General features: G+C 42.4%; 1 protein-coding gene across 1 annotated transcript in view; it reads right to left on the bottom strand.

Moving 5' to 3' along the window:
- The window catches only part of LOC311144562 (MAM domain-containing protein 2-like), a gene marked incomplete at its 5' end in the record, with an annotated part of 29,646 nt that overhangs the window by 7,685 nt on the left and 2,387 nt on the right, over positions 1-19,574 (bottom strand). Inside the window, 6 exons of the mRNA XM_084180597.1 lie at positions 406-552; positions 1,540-1,633; positions 7,051-7,307; positions 7,831-7,968; positions 8,199-8,283; positions 13,183-13,433. Of these exons, the coding sequence (XP_084036723.1) occupies positions 406-552; positions 1,540-1,633; positions 7,051-7,307; positions 7,831-7,968; positions 8,199-8,283; positions 13,183-13,433 (972 nt within the window). The remainder of the gene's footprint in view (positions 1-405; positions 553-1,539; positions 1,634-7,050; positions 7,308-7,830; positions 7,969-8,198; positions 8,284-13,182; positions 13,434-19,574) is intronic.

Below are 19,574 nucleotides of genomic sequence, written 5' to 3'. Positions count from 1 at the left end.
GGTACCGCTACTCCTTGTATATTGCCTCGTTATTGTTATTTTATTGTGTTACTATTTCCTTTTTTTATTTGCTAATTGTCTTGATTTCCAACTGACTCTAAATACCTGTTATTTAGTCACAATCATTTTCACTTAGTTATGCATTGATGTCAATGGGAGACATAAGTTCAAATTCGGCTTCAGCGGAAGCTAGGATTCACCCTATGAGATGACAACAAGACGCAAAGGGTTCATAAATGCTTCATGACAAGTCTTCCAGGCTTTATGGGCCGCGTCCCAAATGGCAACCTATTTAATATAATGCGCAACCTTTGACCAAGGCCCTATGGACCCTGGTCAAAAGCAGTCTACTGTATAGGGAATAGGGTGCGATTTGGGACGCGGCCATAGAGTTGTGTAACTCACCAGTCCCTGTGGTGTGGTCTCCTATTCTGTACGCGTTTGGTTTCACTGATACTCTGTTCCACACCTTGCCCTCCACTCTTTCCTGGTAGTACTGACACAGACCCTCCTCAAAGTCACAGTTGGCTATGGACGGGTCAACCACAGGTTCTGAAACAAAGCAAGCAGCGATCACACTGTAGTCATTCTATGGGGGGGTAGAAGTGAACAATGGTACTCTAATTTCCATGGGTTAGAAGTAGTCCAAATGGGCCTGTACCAGAACAAGGCCAAGAACCGGCCAGCTACGGTCACTTTAGAAAATGCTACTACACTTTAGGGAAACAAGGAAGTGGACCTAATGGAAACGTTTAATTGTCAAAGTTTCTACTGCAAGGTCTTTTTCAGGACATAGCAGGATACTTATACATGTCTTGAATGTTTACAGTAAAAAATAAAAAGTATCCATGCATTAGAAACAAGCTGTAGATTGTGTATGTACTGAGGCAGTCATGACATCAGAGCTGTGTTTAAATACATGATGTACCATGCTGTATCCTGAGCCCAGGGCTCAGGAATGGAAGACGCGTTGCTGAGGGTGAGAGAACGCTGGCCAGAGAGAGGTTCTCTTTGGAATTTAGACTGAGGGACAGAGAGAGAAGGAGAGCAAGAAAGATCCAGAAAGAGGAGAAGAGAGAGGAGACAGAGAGAGAGAGAGGGAGAGACAACAGGAGGAGCGAGAGAGAGAGACTAGTCCAACTTCAGAGGATAGTGGTATCAAACGAAGGATTCTGCTGTCTGATGATGATTATTTGTCAACTTTATAATGTTCCAATCGTAGTCTAATCAATTCCAATACTTTTCTTCAAAGTGCACACACCCTTCTCTCCCACCTCTCTTGCTGAATCATACAATATGTTGTCTGGAACACTTGAGGGTAATGAGAACAGGTTGGATGGTAGAGTAGGGACTATGTGGTACTCTAGGACTCTGTGGTAGTGGTGTAATGTAGCTAGTAGCTACTGTTGTTGAAACACACTGGGCCGGTTTCCCGGACACAGATTAAGCCTATAGTCCTGGACAAAAAAACACGCTCAATGGATTCTCTAGGATTCTCCGCCCCACTGTGTTGATCATAGTAATACTGTACCCTCTCACCTGTCTCTGTGTGGCAGAACTCTGGAGAGAAGGAGATGTCATCAATGGCCACGTATCCTCCACGGGCACTGTTAAAGGCTACCTCATACACCACCTGAAAAACACACAGCACTGTTAAAGGCTACCTCATACACCACCTGGAAAACACACAGCACTGTTAAAGGCTACCTCATACACCACCTGGAAAACACACAGCACTGTTAAAGGCTACCTCATACACCACCTGGAAAACACACAGCACTGTTAAAGGCTACCTCATACACCACCTGAAAAACACACAGCACTGTTAAAGGCTACCTCATACACCACCTGGAAAACACACAGCACTGTTAAAGGCTACCTCATACACCACCTGAAAAACACACAGCACTGTTAAAGGCTACCTCATACAGCACCTGGAAAACACAGACCAAACCAAGATATAACCAAGATATAACCAATATATAATCAGGAGATAACCATACTGTGTAAGCTCAATAGTTAGCTCAACAGTTAGCTCAATAGTTAGCCTAACAGTTAGCTCAACAGTTAGCGCAACAGTTAACGCAACAGTTAGCGCATCAGTTAGCTCATCAACAGTTAGCTCAACAGTTAGCTCATCAACAGTTAGCTCATCAACAGTTAGCTCATCAACAGTTAGCTCATCAACAGTTAGCTCATCAACAGTTAGCTCATCAACAGTTAGCTCATCAACAGTTAGCCAGATGCCACACTAAAACGACCAGGCTTGTCCAACAGAACATCATTTAAAACATGCCTCTCAGGTCAACAGAGCTTTTATCAATGCTAAATGTAAGTCATATTCAACACCTTCAATGAGTTGACTGTAATGGTAAAGACATTAACCCAGACTCTGTAGCGTGTTACATAACAGAACAGAGCGGCTCTCTTTGTAACAGTAGCACGTTGACTGGGTTGTGTAGAGCTGTAAAGGAAATGGTTGGGGCCTCACAAAGATCGTAAAACAATGACATTTCGCCAGTCCCCAGCAGGAAAACTGTTATTTTAGGCTAAGGGTTAGGTTTAGGGTTAGGTTTACAATTAGAGGTTAGGGGTTAGGGTTAGAACTAGGGTTAAAGAAAATAGGATTTTGAATGGAAATCAACTTTAGGTCCCCACAAGGATAGTAAAACATGTGTGTGTGTGTGTGTGTATGTGTGAGTGTGTGTTAAAACACTCTTCTGTCTGAGAGGAACTCTAACCGAGGCGCTCGTTACCTCAGATTTATTTATCCTGGAACTGAATAGTCAAACACACATCAGTAGAGAAAACAAAAATCACTAGGGAAGCCAGAATAAAAAGCCATATTACAACCTGTGTTGTGATAATTGTGTTGTTTGCTCTATAAGCTGTTAATTCATATGCCTTGCGATCCTGATATATAGGCCTGAGGCCTTCCCGGCAGGTAGCTTAGTGGGTAAGAGCGTTGTGCCAGTAACCGAAAGGTCGCTGGTTCTAATCCCCGAGCCGACTAGGTGATAAATCTGTCGATGTGCCCTTAAGCAAGGCACTTAACCCTAATTGCTCATGTAAGTCGCTCTGGATAAGAGCGTCTGCTAAATAATGTTTATTTTTATTTTTATTTTACAATAAGAAGACACAGTGGCAGAATAAATTCAACCACACCTTTGTTTCATCACAAAACCGGAGAGCAACAAAGTATATTGCATGTAACAAACAGTTACATGACCTTCAGCATGGTCAGGGAAGTTAATGTTTCCGATATTTTCGAACCGCTAAACAATTATTGATTTAGAACCACAGTTACCGCAAGTCGCAAAGAAAACAGGAGCTGCCTCCACTATTCCAGCACCATTTCAACATCATCAAATCACCTACAGTATGCTTAGTCTAATACAGTGACAACTAAAAGATACCACAAACTATTTAGTCCAATCAATGTAAGCAAAATATGATGTGGCTGTCTATGGTTCTGATTTCTGTGTGTGTGTGTGTGCGCGTTCGTGCATGTAGAAAAAACATGTTGACTCACCCTACTTGTAGAGAAACACCAATGCCATCCTCCTCTCTTTCATGTTGACGAAACGGTCTATCACTCTGTCATACAGTACACGCTTTTATTTTTTGTTGTCCTAGGCTAACTGGCTAAATTGCTTGCTCGCTAGCCTAACTTCCTTTGATGGGCAACGTTAGCTAGTTAACATCTACATCTGGCTACATATTGAACTTCCATCCTCTCAGGCCAGGGGCACAATGTATGAATTAATGGTTGGATCAGAATTGCCGTTATAGTCATTGTCCAGTACGTAGAATTAAGTAAAACCACGATTCCAAAACCCAATCTTCCTCCATGGCTAATTTAGGAAAGGGCAATTTTAGCTAGCTAGCTAGCCACTGGAGGACAACAACACAACGAGATGCAACAATTCAAGTTGTTTCTGTCAATGACGTATGCTCTTGATGCGATTTGATGGGAATGACGCCAAATCCAAACTGGCTTCCTTTAACACTTTTTTTTTGGTGTGCCAGGACCATTCACAGTTGAGCTCACTCACTTTAGCTCAACGCTGATTGGCTATTGTTATTATTAATTTTTTATCAAGGGTGGCCAAATGCTCGCTGGCTTCTCTTACATTCAATGCTACGGAAGGCAACAGTGTCATACTCTTTTTGACCAGACAGCATCAGATAGATGGCCTACACATACAGAGACAGAGGGGCGCTGTTTCGCTCGCTCTGATGCTTTCTCCGGTGAGAAACTGTACCTTCAGCATCTTGTGAATTGAAGGAAAATTATGAAACACAGAGACGGAAGATACATTATTTTATTTATTGTTTTCTTGGTCAATTTTTTTGGGATGCCTGGCTTCTCTTGGTATCCATGAATACACGCCACTGTACATACTGCCCAGTTCTACATGTTTAGGTTAAAGGGCAGTGCAGTTAAAAATGTGATTTTCCTGTTTGTTTGATGATATTTCCACACTATGAGGGTCAAAATAACACTCTGAAATTGTGAAAATTATGATAATGCCCTTTATGTGTAAGAGCTGTTTGAAAAAGAATGCCTGGAATTTCAGCCTGTTCAAGTGGGATGGAATATTTGGCCCAGATCATGACATCACAATCTGATCTGATTATTCTGACCAATGACCAGTCATCTTTTATTTGCATATGTATCCTCCTACTTTGAAGGGGTAAGCAGGGTAGGCTCTCTAGAGTCTAGACGATCCTATCCGCAGTGGTGTAAAATACTTAAGTAAAAATACTTTAAAGTAATACTTCAGTTGTTTTTTGGGGTATCTGTACTTTACTATTGATATAATTTTTACTTTTACTCCACTACATTCCTGAAGAAAATAATGTACTTTTTACTCCATACATTTTCCATGACACCCAAAAGTACTTGTTTCATTTTGAATGCTTGGCAGGACTGGAAAATGGTCAAATTCACGCACTTCTCAAGAGAACATAAAACCCTACTGCCTCTGATCTGGCAGACTCACTAAACACATATGCTTTGTTTGTAAATTATGTCTGAGTGTTGGTGTGTGCCCCTGGCTATCTGTAAATGATGTCTGAGTGTTGGAGCGTGCCCCTGGCTAACTGTAAATGATGTCTGAGTGTTGGTGTGTGCCCCTGGCTATCTGTAAATGATGTCTGAGTGTTGGAGCGTGCCCCTGGCTATCTGTAAATGATGTCTGAGTGTTGGTGTGTGCCCCTGGCTAACTGTAAATTATGTCTGAGTGTTGGAGCGTGCCCCTGGCTATCTGTAAATTATGTCTGAGTGTTGGAGCGTGCCCCTGGCTATCTGTAAATTATGTCTGAGTGTTGGAGCGTGCCCCTGGCTTTCTGTAAATGATGTCTGAGTGTTGGTGTGTGCCCCTGGCTATCTGTAAATGATGTCTGAGTGTTGGTGTGTGCCCCTGGCTATCTGTAAATGATGTCTGAGTGTTGGAGCGTGCCCCTGGCTATCTGTAAATGATGTCTGAGTGTTGGAGCGTGCCCCTGGCTATCTGTAAATGATGTCTGAGTGTTGGAGCGTGCCCCTGGCTATCTGTAAATGATGTCTGAGTGTTGGAGCGTGCCCCTGGCTATCTGTAAATGATGTCTGAGTGTTGGAGCGTGCCCCTGGCTATCTGTAAATTATGTCTGAGTGTTGGTGTGTGCCCCTGGCTTTCCATCCATTTTTTTTTAAAGAAAGAAAATTGTGCCGTCTGGTTTGCATAATGTAAGGAATTATAAATAATTTATACTTTTACTTTTATTTTTGATACTTAAGTATATTTTAGCAATTACATTTACTTTTGATACTTAAGTATATTTAAAACCAAATACTTTTAGACTTTTACTCAAGTAGTTTTTCACTTTTACTTGAGTCATTTTCTATTACGGTATCTTTACTTTTACTCAAGTATGACAACTGGATACTTTTTCCACCACTGACTATCTGCCAATCAGGGCTGTGTATGTAAATATATTTACATTTGTATCGACATGCCCACACGATCAGATGGAGCATTTCAATGGCAAAAGGAGGCTGAGGGCAATAAATTATAACAAATATATTTGGAGTTATTTTCATGAAATAAACACACACAGGGATTTATTAGATATACAGTGATTATTTAAAAATAAAAAGACTGCCAGGGGGCTTTAACACGGTAGACAGAAAACAAACACCGTGCTCCTTCTTCAGTTCCCAATGGAAATCAATATTATGCAAAAAATATTCAACCTAAATTCTATGAAAAATTGACATATACTTCACATCAAAATCTGACAGGAAGTCACCAGTCTGCTATAAGATACATTATAACACTACAGCAGCAGCAGAGAACGAGACCAAACATTTCCTTTCCTTTCTATTCTCTTCCAACAACAGATTAATAGGAGGAGAAGGGGGCGGAGGAAGAGAGGAGGAGGAGAGGAGGAGAAGAGGAGAAGGATGAGGACTGGGAGGAGGAGGAGGAGGAGGAGGAGGAGGAGGAGGAGAAGGGGAAGAGTCATCCAAACTCTTCCCTGAATCTTCTTCATGGTGTTCTACCCTTGAAGGAACTCACTCAGTCTCTGGCGCTATGGCAACAGTAATTAATAACACCCTTCTCCTGTCTGGCTATTTATATCTGTCCAGGGAATCCACAGGGAAGAATACTGCACAGACCAAAGATTTCAAAACAAATCCAATCAAATTGGTCACATACCAGTGTTTAGCAGATGTTATTGCGGATGTAGCGAAATCTTTGGAGACCAAAGATATCTAGTGTGTGTGTGTGTGTGTGTATGTGTGTGCCTGCCTGCTTGCGTGCGTCTTTCTGTCTGTCTGTCTGTCTGTCTGTCTGTCTGTCTGTCTGTCTGTCTGTCTGTCTGTCTGTCTGTCTGTCTGTCTGTCTGTCTGTCTGTCTGTCTGTCTGTCTGTCCTTGCCCTCTGACCCCTGAACTATAAGGTGTGTAGGGCCAGTACTGACCTCCAGCCTTGATGTCCACAGTGACTAGCGTCCAGGCGTGTGTCTGTTTGTCTAGCACGTGTGGTGCACTACCAGTACTGACCTCCAGGGGGTGTGGGGCCTTGATGTCCACGTTGACCAGCCTCCAGGAAGGTGTAGCGTAGACGTCAGGCCTCCAGATCTCCTCATAGTGTCCCAGCGTGTCTCTAGTGAACACTGAGAAGATGTTCCCTCTCTCCTGGTCCCGCTGGTAGTAGAACGAGAAGCAGCCTGACAGCGGTGTGGTCGTCATGGGAGACGTCAGCTTGGCCACTTCCTGGAACCGCTTAGCATAGACTGAGTCCACATACATGTAGTGGCCTGGAGAGAGATGAGGTGTAGAAACATGACAGCAACATTGGTTTATCGTGTCGTATAGAACAAAAAACCTAGTACACATACCCCAATGAACAGAACACACACTCAGGTCAGGCCCCTGGTGTGATCTTTGTGTGTGTGTGTGTGTGTGTGTACCTCTCTGGTTGCTCATGGTGTGTGTGTGTGTGTGTGTGTACCTCTCTGGGTGTACATGGTGTGTGTGTGTGTACCTCTCTGGTTGCTCATGGTGTGTGTGTGTGCGTGTGTGTACCTCTCTGGTTGTACATGGTGTGTGTGTGTGTACCTCTCTGGTTGCTCATGGTGTGTGTGTGTGTGTGTGTGTACCTCTCTGGGTGTACATGGTGTGTGTGTGTGTACCTCTCTGGTTGCTCATGGTGTGTGTGTGTGCGTGTGTGTACCTCTCTGGGTGTATCTTGTGTGTGTGTGTGTACCTCTCTGGTTGCTCATGGTGTGTGTGTGTGCGTGTGTGTACCTCTCTGGTTGTACATGGTGTGTGTGTGTGTACCTCTCTGGTTGTACATGGTGTGGTCATCAGGCAGGTTGGACTGTGGGTCTCTGGCTAGACTCCCTCCAACGTACCAGTTGACATTGGGGTTCCAGTGGTTACTGTAGCCACACAGGTGGTGCTCCTCAAAGTTACACTCTGACAACAACAACAACAACAACAACAACAACAACAACAACAGTTATATCTCTTGGTATAAAAGTAATGAAATCTGCACATGTACCATGTATAAGGCATATTTATGGCTTCAATATCATCAGTAGAAACAGCTCATGTCCCTCTATGTGTTTTCTAAACATATACAGTAATCAACCACATGTTGTGAGGCTTAACAGTTGTCTTAACATTCTCCTACCCTGAGAACTGACCTATGCAGTAGCCAGGCACGATGTGGATTTCAAAGATCGCCACACTGTTGCCTGCTTCCTCACTGGGTCGACCCTCCAGCAAAAGCTAGGACGGACGGACGGACGGACGGACGGGCGGGCGGGCAGACAGACAGACAGACAGACAGACAGACAGACAGACAGACAGACAGACAGAGAGAGAGAGAGAGAGAGAGAGAGAGAGAGAGAGAGAGAGAGAGAGAGAGAGAGAGAGAGAGAATGAAAACAAAGGGGCCATTATATCAGATAAGATAATGTTATGAAGTTTAGTTTTCAGTAAAACGTCTCCGTCTCCACTCTAAAAGCAATAAAAACCTAACAGATGACATCCCCTCCAACACATCCCCCTATGGCAGTGTTTCCCACACTCTAATAATCAAAGCTTAAATGATGAATCAGCTGTGTAGTGCACCGCTTGGGATCCAAAAACGTGCACCCCTTGGGGTCCCCTAGATCCGAGGTTGGGAAACACTGCTGTATGGGTTGGGCCTAAAGCTGAGCACCTATCAATCTATCACCTCCCATCACTAAATGAGAGGTGAAATCTGTCCTGTGATACAGCTGCTGCAGAGTATCTTGAGCACCATTAGGCCTCCTGGCCCGTACTGTAGTCTGTCTAACCTGTCTAATCCTGCATGACGATGGAAGACATGAAGACTAGACAGCGGCCATATTGTGGTGATATAAGGTATATACACGCTGTCCACCTTAAAACGTTCCTGTCACATACATTAAGGTTATAATAGAGACTATTCCATTAGGGCGGTTTACATTAAGGTTATAATAGAGACTATTCCATTAGGGGGGTTTACATTAAGGCTATAATAGAGACTATTCCATTAGGGGGGTTTACATTAAGGCTATAATATAGACTATTCCATTAGGGGGGTTTATGTTAAGGTTATAATAGAGACTATTCCATTAGGGGGGTTTACGTTAAGATTATAATAGAGACTATTCCATTAGGGGGGTTTACATTAAGGTTATAATAGAGACTATTCCATTAGGGGGGTTTACATTAAGGCTATAATAGAGACTATTCCATTAGGGGGGTTTATGTTAAGGTTATAATAGAGACTATTCCATTAGGGGGGTTTACATTAATGTTATAATAGAGACTATTCCATTAGGGGGGTTTACATTAAGGCTATAATATAGACTATTCCATTAGGGGGTTTATGTTAAGGTTATAATAGAGACTATTCCATTAGGGGGGGTTTACATTAAGGCTATAATAGAGACTATTTATTTAGGGGGGTTTATGTTAAGGCTATAATAGAGACTATTCCATTAGGAGGGGTTTACGTTAAGGCTATAATAGAGACTATTCCATTAGGGGGGTTTACATTAAGGTTATAATAGAGAGTATTCCATTAGGGGGGTTTACATTAAGGCTATAATAGAGAGTATTCCATTAGAGAGGTTTATGTTAAGGCTATAATAGAGACTATTCCATTAGGGGGGGTTTACATTAAGGCTATAATAGAGACTATTCCATTAGGGGGGGGGGGGGGTTATGTTAAGGTTATAATAGAGACTATTCCATTAGGGGGGTTTACATTAAGGCTATAATAGAGACTATTCCATTAGGGGGGTTTACATTAAGGCTATAATAGAGACTATTCCATTAGGGGGGTTTACATTAAGGCTATAATAGAGACTATTCCATTAGGGGGGTTTACATTAAGGCTATAATAGAGACTATTCCATTAGGGGGGTTTACATTAAGGTTATAATAGAGACTATTCCATTAGGGGGGTTTACATTAAGGCTATAATAGAGACTATTCCATTGGGGGGGGTTATGTTAAGGCTATAATATAGACTATTCCATTAGGGGGGTTTACATTAAGGCTATAATAGAGACTATTCCATTAGGGGGGGGGGGGGGTTATGTTAAGGTTATAATAGAGACTATTCCATTAGGGGGGTTTACATTAAGGTTATAATAGAGACTATTCCATTAGGGGGGTTTACATTAAGGCTATAATAGAGACTATTCCATTAGGGGGGTTTACATTAAGGCTATAATAGAGACTATTCCATTAGGGGGGTTTACATTAAGGCTATAATAGAGACTATTCCATTAGGGGGGTTTACATTAAGGCTATAGTAGAGACTATTCCATTAGGGGGGTTTACATTAAGGTTATAATAGAGACTATTCCATTAGGGGGGTTTACATTAAGGCTATAATAGAGACTATTCCATTAGGGGGGTTTACATTAAGGTTATAATAGAGACTATTCCATTAGGGGGGTTTACATTAAGGCTATAATAGAGACTATTCCATTAGGGGGGTTTACATTAAGGCTATAATAGATACTATTCCATTAGGGGGGTTTACATTAAGGCTATAATAGAGACTATTCAATTAGGGGGGGTTTACATTAAGGCTATAATAGAGACTATTCCATTAGGGGGGTTTACGTTAAGGTTATAATAGAGACTATTCCATTAGGGGGGGTTTACGTTAAGGCTATAATAGAGACTATTCCATTGGGGGGGGGGGGGGGGTTACGTTAAGGTCATAATAGAGACTATTCCATTAGGGGGGTTTATGTTAAGGTTATAATAGAGACTATTCCATTAGGGGGGTTTATGTTAAGGCTATAATCGAGACTATTCCATTAGGGGGGTTTACATTAAGGTTATAATAGAGACTATTCCATTAGGGGGGTTTACATTAAGGCTATAATAGAGACTATTCCATTAGGGGGGTTTACATTAAGGTTATAATAGAGACTATTCCATTAGGGGGGGTTTACATTAAGGCTATAATAGAGACTATTCCATTAGGGGGGTTTACATTAAGGTTATAATAGAGACTATTCCATTAGGGGGGTTTACATTAAGGCTATAATAGAGACTATTCCATTAGGGGGGGGTTTATATTAAGGCTATAATAGATACTATTCCATTAGGGGGGTTTACATTAAGGCTATAATAGAGACTATTCCATTAGGGGGGGTTTACATTAAGGCTATAATAGAGACTATTCCATTAGGGGGGTTTACGTTAAGGGTATAATAGAGACTATTCCATTAGGGGGGGTTTACGTTAAGGCTATAATAGAGACTATTCCATTAGGGGGGGTTTACGTTAAGGTTATAATAGAGACTATTCCATTAAGGGGGTTTATGTTAAGGTTATAATAGAGACTATTCCATTAGGGGGGTTTATGTTAAGGCTATAATCGAGACTATTCCATTAGGGGGGTTTACATTAAGGTTATAATAGAGACTATTCCATTAGGGGGGGGGGGGGTTTACGTTAAGGCTATAATAGAGACTATTCCATTAGGGGGGGTTTACGTTAAGGCTATAATAGAGACTATTCCATTAGGGGGGGTTTACATTAAGGTTATAATAGAGACTATTCCATTAGGGGGGGTTTATGTTAAGGCTATAATAGAGACTATTCCATTAGGGGGGTTTACATTAAGGTTATAATAGAGACTATTCCATTAGGGGGGGTTTACGTTAAGGCTATAATAGAGACTATTCCATTAGGGGGGTTTATGTTAAGGTTATAATAGAGACTATTCCATTAGGGGGGTTTATGTTAAGGTTATAATAGAGTAAACATTATTATTTTCCCATCACTCACTCTCTTGATGATCCTATGGTGCTTTACGTAATGGGAGAGTATGCCTGCGTCCCAAATGAGACAATATAGTGCAATACATTTGAACAGAGTCCTATGGGCCCTGACCTAAATAGGGAATAGGGTGGCATTTGGGTCGCAACCTATGAGCATATTGCTGTGGTTATTAAGGGAAGTGAGTTAGAGAGCAATTATGTTTAATATTATTATATATTTATTTATTTATTAACTTTTATTTATTAAGGGGAACCCAATTGAGACCAGTGTCTCATTTACAATGGCCCTGAGGACAAAAACTATGTCCATCAATACAACAACAAAGATACAAACTACAAGACAACTATAAATACATTCCATCAGGTTATTACAACAAGTTATAATAATCAATTGAAACAATTGCACACTTCAGTGAACACATTTAACAACAGAGTTTTAATCTGCCCTATCGGCACCAGGGAGTCCAGGTATAATTTATTTTGTAAGGTATTCTTTAACTGTGGTGTGTTAAAACTGAAGTCGGTTTTTACCAAACTTTGTGGAAACAAACGGGACCTCAAGAGTTAACCAACCCTGCGAACGGGTTTGGTATCTCATATTTTGATATTTCAACAGGGAAGTGAGATATGTTGGAAACTTGTGGAGCAGAGCTTTGTAAACAAAACAAGTGATCTACAGGATTTTAGTGAGGTCCAACCAACCTTCTGATACAGGATGCAGTGACGAGCATTCAAATCCTAAAAAGTACAGGCTTACATCATCCTCTGTCATTAGTATAGTTAATGTGGCCTTGGTCTAAAACCAAAACCCAACCCTCTCAGTTCATTAAAGGAGGGTTAATGGGCTCCTGTGATATCAGCTAACCATAAAATGTTATATTATTTTGTAAACACTTGTCACGTTTAAATCCCCTCGTCTATAAATATCCCACACGGTAAACCACAGTATCCCACAGTTATAGAATATAGAGGCTGAACCCCAGTTATAGAATACAGAGGCTGAACCCCAGTTATAGAATATAGAGGCTGAACCCCAGTTATAGAATATAGAGGCTGAACCCCAGTTATAGAATATAGAAGCTGAACCCCAGTTATAGAATACAGAGGCTGAACCCCAGTTATAGAATATAGAGGCTGAACCCCAGTTATAGAATATAGAGGCTGAACCCCAGTTATAGAGGCTGAACCCCAGTTATAGAATATAGAGGCTGAACCCCAGTTATAGAATATAGAGTTTGAACCCCAGTTATTTAATATAAAGGCTGAACCCCAGTTATTGAATATAGAGGCTGAGTGTTTTGAGGGTGTAGTCTGCCAGCTTACCTGGTAGGTGAGAGTGTGTGTGTGTGTGTGTGCGTGTGTGTACCTGGTATGCGTTGGAGGTGTTTCTCAGGTCAATGCTAGCGATGAGCCAGCTATCCGAAGGCTTGTCTGCGCTCCACAGTGTGTAGTCAAAGTTGTCTCCTTCCGGTCTGAGGTGCAGCTGCAGAGAGCCAGCACCAGTGATCTGGTAGACCAGCCTCAGACAGCTCCAGTCCAGCAGCTCTAATACTGGGCTCACTAGAACAGCCTTCTCCCTCCCATCAATGAAGGACGAGTCTGCCGTGATGAAACGCCCTGTGGAGAATGAGAGAGGAATACCAAAATAGTGTAGCTTGATATTGAAATCGTAAATCAATACTTAATATTATTATGTTGATTTCTTCTTTATTTTTAAAAAATATTTTGGTTTGATACAGAGTGTGTGTGTGTGTGTGTATGTTTGTGTGGGTGAGTGTGTCTCTCTCTGTGTGTGTGTGTGTGTGTGTGTGTGTGTGTGTGTGTGTGTGTGTGTGTGTGTGTGTGTGTGTGTGTGTGTGTGTGTGTGTGTGTGTGTGTGTGTGTGTGTGTGTGTGTGTCTGTGTGTGTTTGTGTGTGTGTGTGTCTGTCTATGTGTGTCTCTGTGTGTTTGTGTTTGTGTGTGGGTGTCTGTGTGTCTGTCTGTCTGTCTGTCTGTGTCTGTCTGTCTGTCGGTGTGTGTGTGTGTGTGTGTGTGTGTGTGTGTGTGTGTGTGGTCATGTTGTGTAGTTATACAGTGTATCACCTAGTCTAAACAAAAAGGCTAAAATACCGTACAAGCACACCAAAACCTGACATCAGCATATGAAAGAAGCTGACTTCAATCAGAGAGTTAATCAGCTGAAATCAGCTATTAACCACAGAATGAGTTCATAGAGCATCAAGGACATTGAGTCATTAAGACGAACATAAAACTGTTGGTCGCCAACCAAGGAGGTAGATGGAAAAAACTCTCTGTCAAAGGGAAAAGGAGGTCAGACCAAACCAAAGCAATAGAGTCTGGAAACAACAAAAAAACTAATGACCCTGGTCACCTTTTCCCCTGCACTGCACCGTGGGTGGTAAACTCACTGCACAGTGGGTGGTGGACTCACTGCACCGTGGGTGGTGGACTCACTGCACCGTGGGTGGTGGACTCACTGCACCGTGGGTGGTGGACTCACTGCACCGTGGGTGGTGGAGTCCGTAGGGAGGGAGAGAGAGGAAAGTAGTGGGGGACAGAGAGAGAGAAGGAATAGGATTAAAATCCTATGGTTTTTAGGGTGAAAAATCCTCCTCTTCTTTAAACTGTTTAAAGACCGTTAATAGATAACAAGATCAATCTGGAGACTCTGGAGAGTCAACTCCTTGGCTAAACCCAAATGTTGATGAGCAATGGCAGGCTACGCTATGCATCATAAACCATGAGTATGGACTGGATTCTTCTGGTCTCTGTAGAGGAAGCAGATTATTATTATTATTTATTTAGGAAGCAGATCAGATGAGCCACATGTTCAATAAGCACCAACTGTAGATGATCCATATGGAGATGGCTACCGTAGTGCTGTAATGTGTTATAAGCAGCAAGTTGGCATGGAGACGGTTTTTGTCTATAGTATATTATTATAATGGCGTCCGTTACTCTGTCCACTTTTACGACCTGGAACAAACTATATGCTCTGACAGACAGACAGTGGACATGATTCCTTCCAGATGCCATGTGGACCATTTCTCTTTCAAGCCCCCTCTCTCTTCTGTTCTCTCCCAGTACTCCCCAATTTTTCAAAGCCCATCTCTCTTGTCCTCCCCCCTGTTTTTCTCCCTGTTTCAAACTCTATCTCTTTTCCTCTCTTCTGTACTCTAACCAAAACAATGCTCTTCCCCTGTCCCGATATCTCCTAATATAACACCAACAATCCTGAGTTAGACCCTTCCCCTGTCCCACAGACAGTCTCCTAACACCAACACTCCTGATGAAACCCTATTCCCTACATAGTGCACTACTTTTGACCAGGGAATGGGTTGCCATTTGGGTCTTCTCCTGCACCACATTCCCCTGACATCAACACTCCTGACTGAGATATACTGGTCTCCTCAGAAAAGGCCTCAGAGTGATCCTCTAACTGTAAACATCTCCACATGTTGGGGCCAAGGAGTAAATGAAGAGATATTGATACTGCAGTGTTCAAGCTGGACAACAGGAGATGGACTCTCTTGGAATAATAAACATCTTTGGTTCAGCGCTAAACTTTTCATTTTACCGTAACTGTTGTTTGTCATATTCTAGCATCTATTAAAAACAGTTTGAAATATGGAAATAATCACTGGATTGAATGTCTAAATCCTAAAGCTAAACACGTCTGTTTGGTTGGCTTGGGGCCTAATCCTAGTCTGTCTGACCAGAGCTGGCTGTGATGGACATGATGCGTATAATCCATTTAACCTGCTTATCTACAGACTACAAATGCCACAAAATTATGGTACCAATATTAGCATTTTTAGCACATCATGTTCAAATCATCCAAAAGTATCTAAAATGTATTGTGAAGCTCAACAAAGTCACTTAAATATGATTTGAACATGATGCACAAAAAATACTAATATCGGAACCATGATTTTGTGGCATTTGTGGCACAAATCCCATTGAAGTCATGGTAACAATATTAGCATTTTCGCACATCCTGTCCGACTCATCTAAGTGACTTTGCTGGCATTCACAATACATTTGAGATACTTTCGGATGATTTGGACAAGATGCGCGAGAAATGCTAATATCGCTACCAGGACGGATGGGATTTGTGCCACAAATGCTAAAACGTTAGTATTTGGAAACAGTGAACCAAAGCATAGATTGCTGTCAAACCTTGTCAATAGACTGCTTACAGGGTAAGGAAACCAATATGTCATGTTGTAATTTGGGTGGACTATCCCTTTAACACTCATTTTCTGCAGATAAACTGCATCTGGCCCTGAGCTCCTTAATACTAGGGTGAGAAAGGTAATTTGTTATGTGCTACAAGTGATACAAGAGAAGGGGGGATACCTAGTCTGTTGGTGGCAGGTAGCTTAGTGGTTAAGAGCGTTGTGCCAGTAACTGAAAGGTTGCTGGTTCTAATCCCTGAGCCGACTAGGTGAAAAACCTGTCGATGTGCCCTTGAGCAAGGCACTTAACCCTAATTGCTCTGGAGAAGAGTGTCTGCTAAATGACTAAAAATGTAAAATATACAACTGAATGCATTCAACTGAAATGTGTCTTCCGCATTTAACCAACCCCTCTGAATCAGAGAGGTGCGGGGGGCTGCCTTAATTGACATCATTGGCGCCTGGGGAACAGCGGGTTAACTGCCTTGCTCAGGTGCAGAACGACAGATTTTACCTTGTCAGCTCGGGGATTCGATCCAGCAAACTTTCGGTTACTGGCCCAACGCTCCTACCCAGATAGAGTGCTGTGAAAAAGTATTTGCCCCCTTTCTAATTTTCTCTACTTTTGCATATTTGTGATACTGAATGTTATCAGATCTTCAACCAAAACCGAATATTAGATAAAGGGAACATAAGTGAACAAATAACACAACAATTACATATTTATTTCATAAACAAAGTTATTCAACACCCAATTCCCCTGTGTGAAAAAGTAATTGCCCCCTTACACTCAATAACTGGTTGTGCCACCTTTAGCTGCAATGACTCCAACCAAATGCTTCCTGTAGTTGTTGATCAGTCTCTCACGTCGCTGTGGAGGAATTTTGGCCCACTCTTCCATGCAGAACTGCTTTAACTCAGTGACGTGTGGGTTTTCAAGCATGAACTGCTCGTTTCAAGTCCTGGCACAACATCTCAATTGGGATTTGGTCTGGACTTTGACTAGGCCATTCCAAAACTTCCAATTTGTTGCTTTTTAGCAATTTTCATGTAGACTTGATTGTGTGTTTTGGATCATTGTCTTGCTGCATGACCCAGCTGCGCTTCAGCTTCAGCTCACAGACGGATGGTCTGACATTCTCCTGTAGAATTCTCTGATACAGAGCAGAATTCATGGTTCCTTCTATTAAGGCAAGTCGTCCAGGTCCTGAGGCAGCAAACCATTCCCAAACCATCACACCACCACCACCATGCTTGACCTTTGATATGATGTTCTTACTGTGGAATGCAGTGTTTGGTTTTCGGCAGACATAATGGGACCCATCTCGTCCAAAAAGTTGACTCAAGTTTGCCAAAAAGCACCTGGATGATCATCAAGACTCTTGGAAGAACGTTCTATGGACAGATGATTCAAAAGTATCACTTTTTGGACGACATGGTTCCAGTAATGCCTGGCGAAAACCAAACTCTGCATTCCACAGTAAGAACATCATACCAAAGGTCAAGCATGGTGGTGGTGGTGTGATGGTACAAGTACTCAGAAAAGCTACTCAATGGTGGTTGGAGGCTCCATATGGAGGATGTGACGCAATTGCAGAGCCTCCGGAGGCATGCATAAGCCAAATTGAGCTCCGTACCACATCGCCGAGCACCTCCCAAATTTTGTAACCATGCGGAGGGATAACGTTCATCTAAAAGCCAGAGACTCAGTAAATCTAACTGCATATAACTGTGATTATAACTGTGATTATAACTGTGTGTGTCTACACAATAGGTACAGCTTAGCCCAAAGGCCGGCAGATGGTGAGGGCGGCAGGTAGCTTAGTGGTTAAGAGCGTTGTGCCAGTAACCGAAAGGTCGCTGGTTCTAATCCCCGTGCCGATTAGGTGAAAAATATGTCGATGTGCCCTTGAGCAAGGCACTTAACTCTAGTTGCTCTGGATAAGAGCGTCCGCTAAATGTAAAAAGAATGTGATATTGAGTCGTTTCATCTTACCGTCCAAACGCATTGTATGCTGAAGGCAATACACTCGTATCCCCCGTGGACCGGTTCCTACCTAAAACCTTCTCCATTCAGGCTGCAAACGCATTCATTTCCTCTTTATCTAGATTTAGTGGTGAGAAGGCTGAAAGAAAACGGTGAAAATATGCGTACATTCTTTATAAAACACAATGTTCCACCACCATGCTGGAGTGACTATGTTCTAACAGCTCCTTCGAGTCATTCTCTCGCTCTAAAAACCTAAACTAATACACCTGAAGGATCGACCGGAACGGACACCAACCCACCTACAGACCCATGGCCGGGTTTCCCGATGGAATTTAGGTCTTACGAATGTTTGAAGACTGTTTTAACGATGCATCGTTCCTACAACGGCCGAAGATGTAACATGCGTTTCCCAAAACGCAGAGAGAACGCTCGCTAAGTGCGTCGTTGGAGCATGTGTCAATACATCTAACAACAAACTTAGCTGTCTGTAAATAACAAGCGTTTTCAAGCGCAGCGCAGAAATGTAACGATGCTCCTACGAAGGGTTCTAACGATGAACTTTGCCTTAAAGGAGAAGTTTACCCAAAATCCAGAAACTCCCATGTGATTCCACAGCAACGCTGGATTAGACAGGGGCCAGGCCCGCCCCCCCCCCCCCCCCCCCTGAAAACGAAGACGAATAAAGAAAAGACTGTGGTATTCCAAGATGGATGTCATCTGAGTTAATGGATATGGTTGTGATGTGAAGCCAAGAGGATGATAGGACATCATGGCAGTCTTATGAAGAAAGAATACATCAAATGAAAGATTAAAGAAAGGATGATTTTCCTTCATCTTTGTCCTCCTTTCACAGACTGACCACCCAGAGGGACACAGATTATTCTCTGTCTCGATAGAGTGGTCCCTAACAGTCATGGTCCGGTTTCCCAAAAGCATCTTAAACGAGAAGTTTACCCAAAGTTCTGAAACTCCCAAGTGATTCGATACATTTAAACTATACTGAACAAAATATAAATGCAACAAGATTTTACTGAGTTACAGTTCATTAAAGGAAATCAGTCAATTGAAATAAATTCATTAGGCCCAAATCTGTGGATTTCACGACTGGGAATACAGATATGCATCTGTTGGTCACAGATACCTTAAAAAAGGTAGGGAAAACCAGTCAGTATCTGAAATGGATCAGAACACCAGTCAGTATCTGGAGTGACTCGGTTTCTTTTTCTTTTTTGGTAAGCCGGGCCTGGCCCCTGTCTGATCCAGCGTTGCTGTGGAAACCAAACAGAAAACACAGCCGTCGCGGCCAAGTCTTTTGGTTTTATGGCTGTATTTACCGACCCAGTGGGAGGAACGAAACCGCCGGCCCGCCCATCGCGATTCACAAGCCGCTGAGTCCGACATCACCAAGGTTGTGTCGGTTCGCCGTCAGGGGATTGTAGTTTCATGTTTGACAGTTATTCCATTCTCTCGGCTACATGCTCTGCTCTGTTTTCTGTCAGCCAGGGACTGCTCTTGTAATGCCTCAGCCGTTCAGTGTGAAGTGAAGGCTTTTGTTCTTCAACCACTTGAAAGCCTAAACCCTGCTGGAT

This window comes from Coregonus lavaretus, assembly GCF_964263955.1.
Source record: "Coregonus lavaretus genome assembly, chromosome: 17".
Taxonomy (NCBI): domain Eukaryota; kingdom Metazoa; phylum Chordata; class Actinopteri; order Salmoniformes; family Salmonidae; genus Coregonus; species Coregonus lavaretus.
Note: the sequence above shows the minus strand (reverse complement) of the source record. Positions and strands in the feature narration are given on the sequence as shown.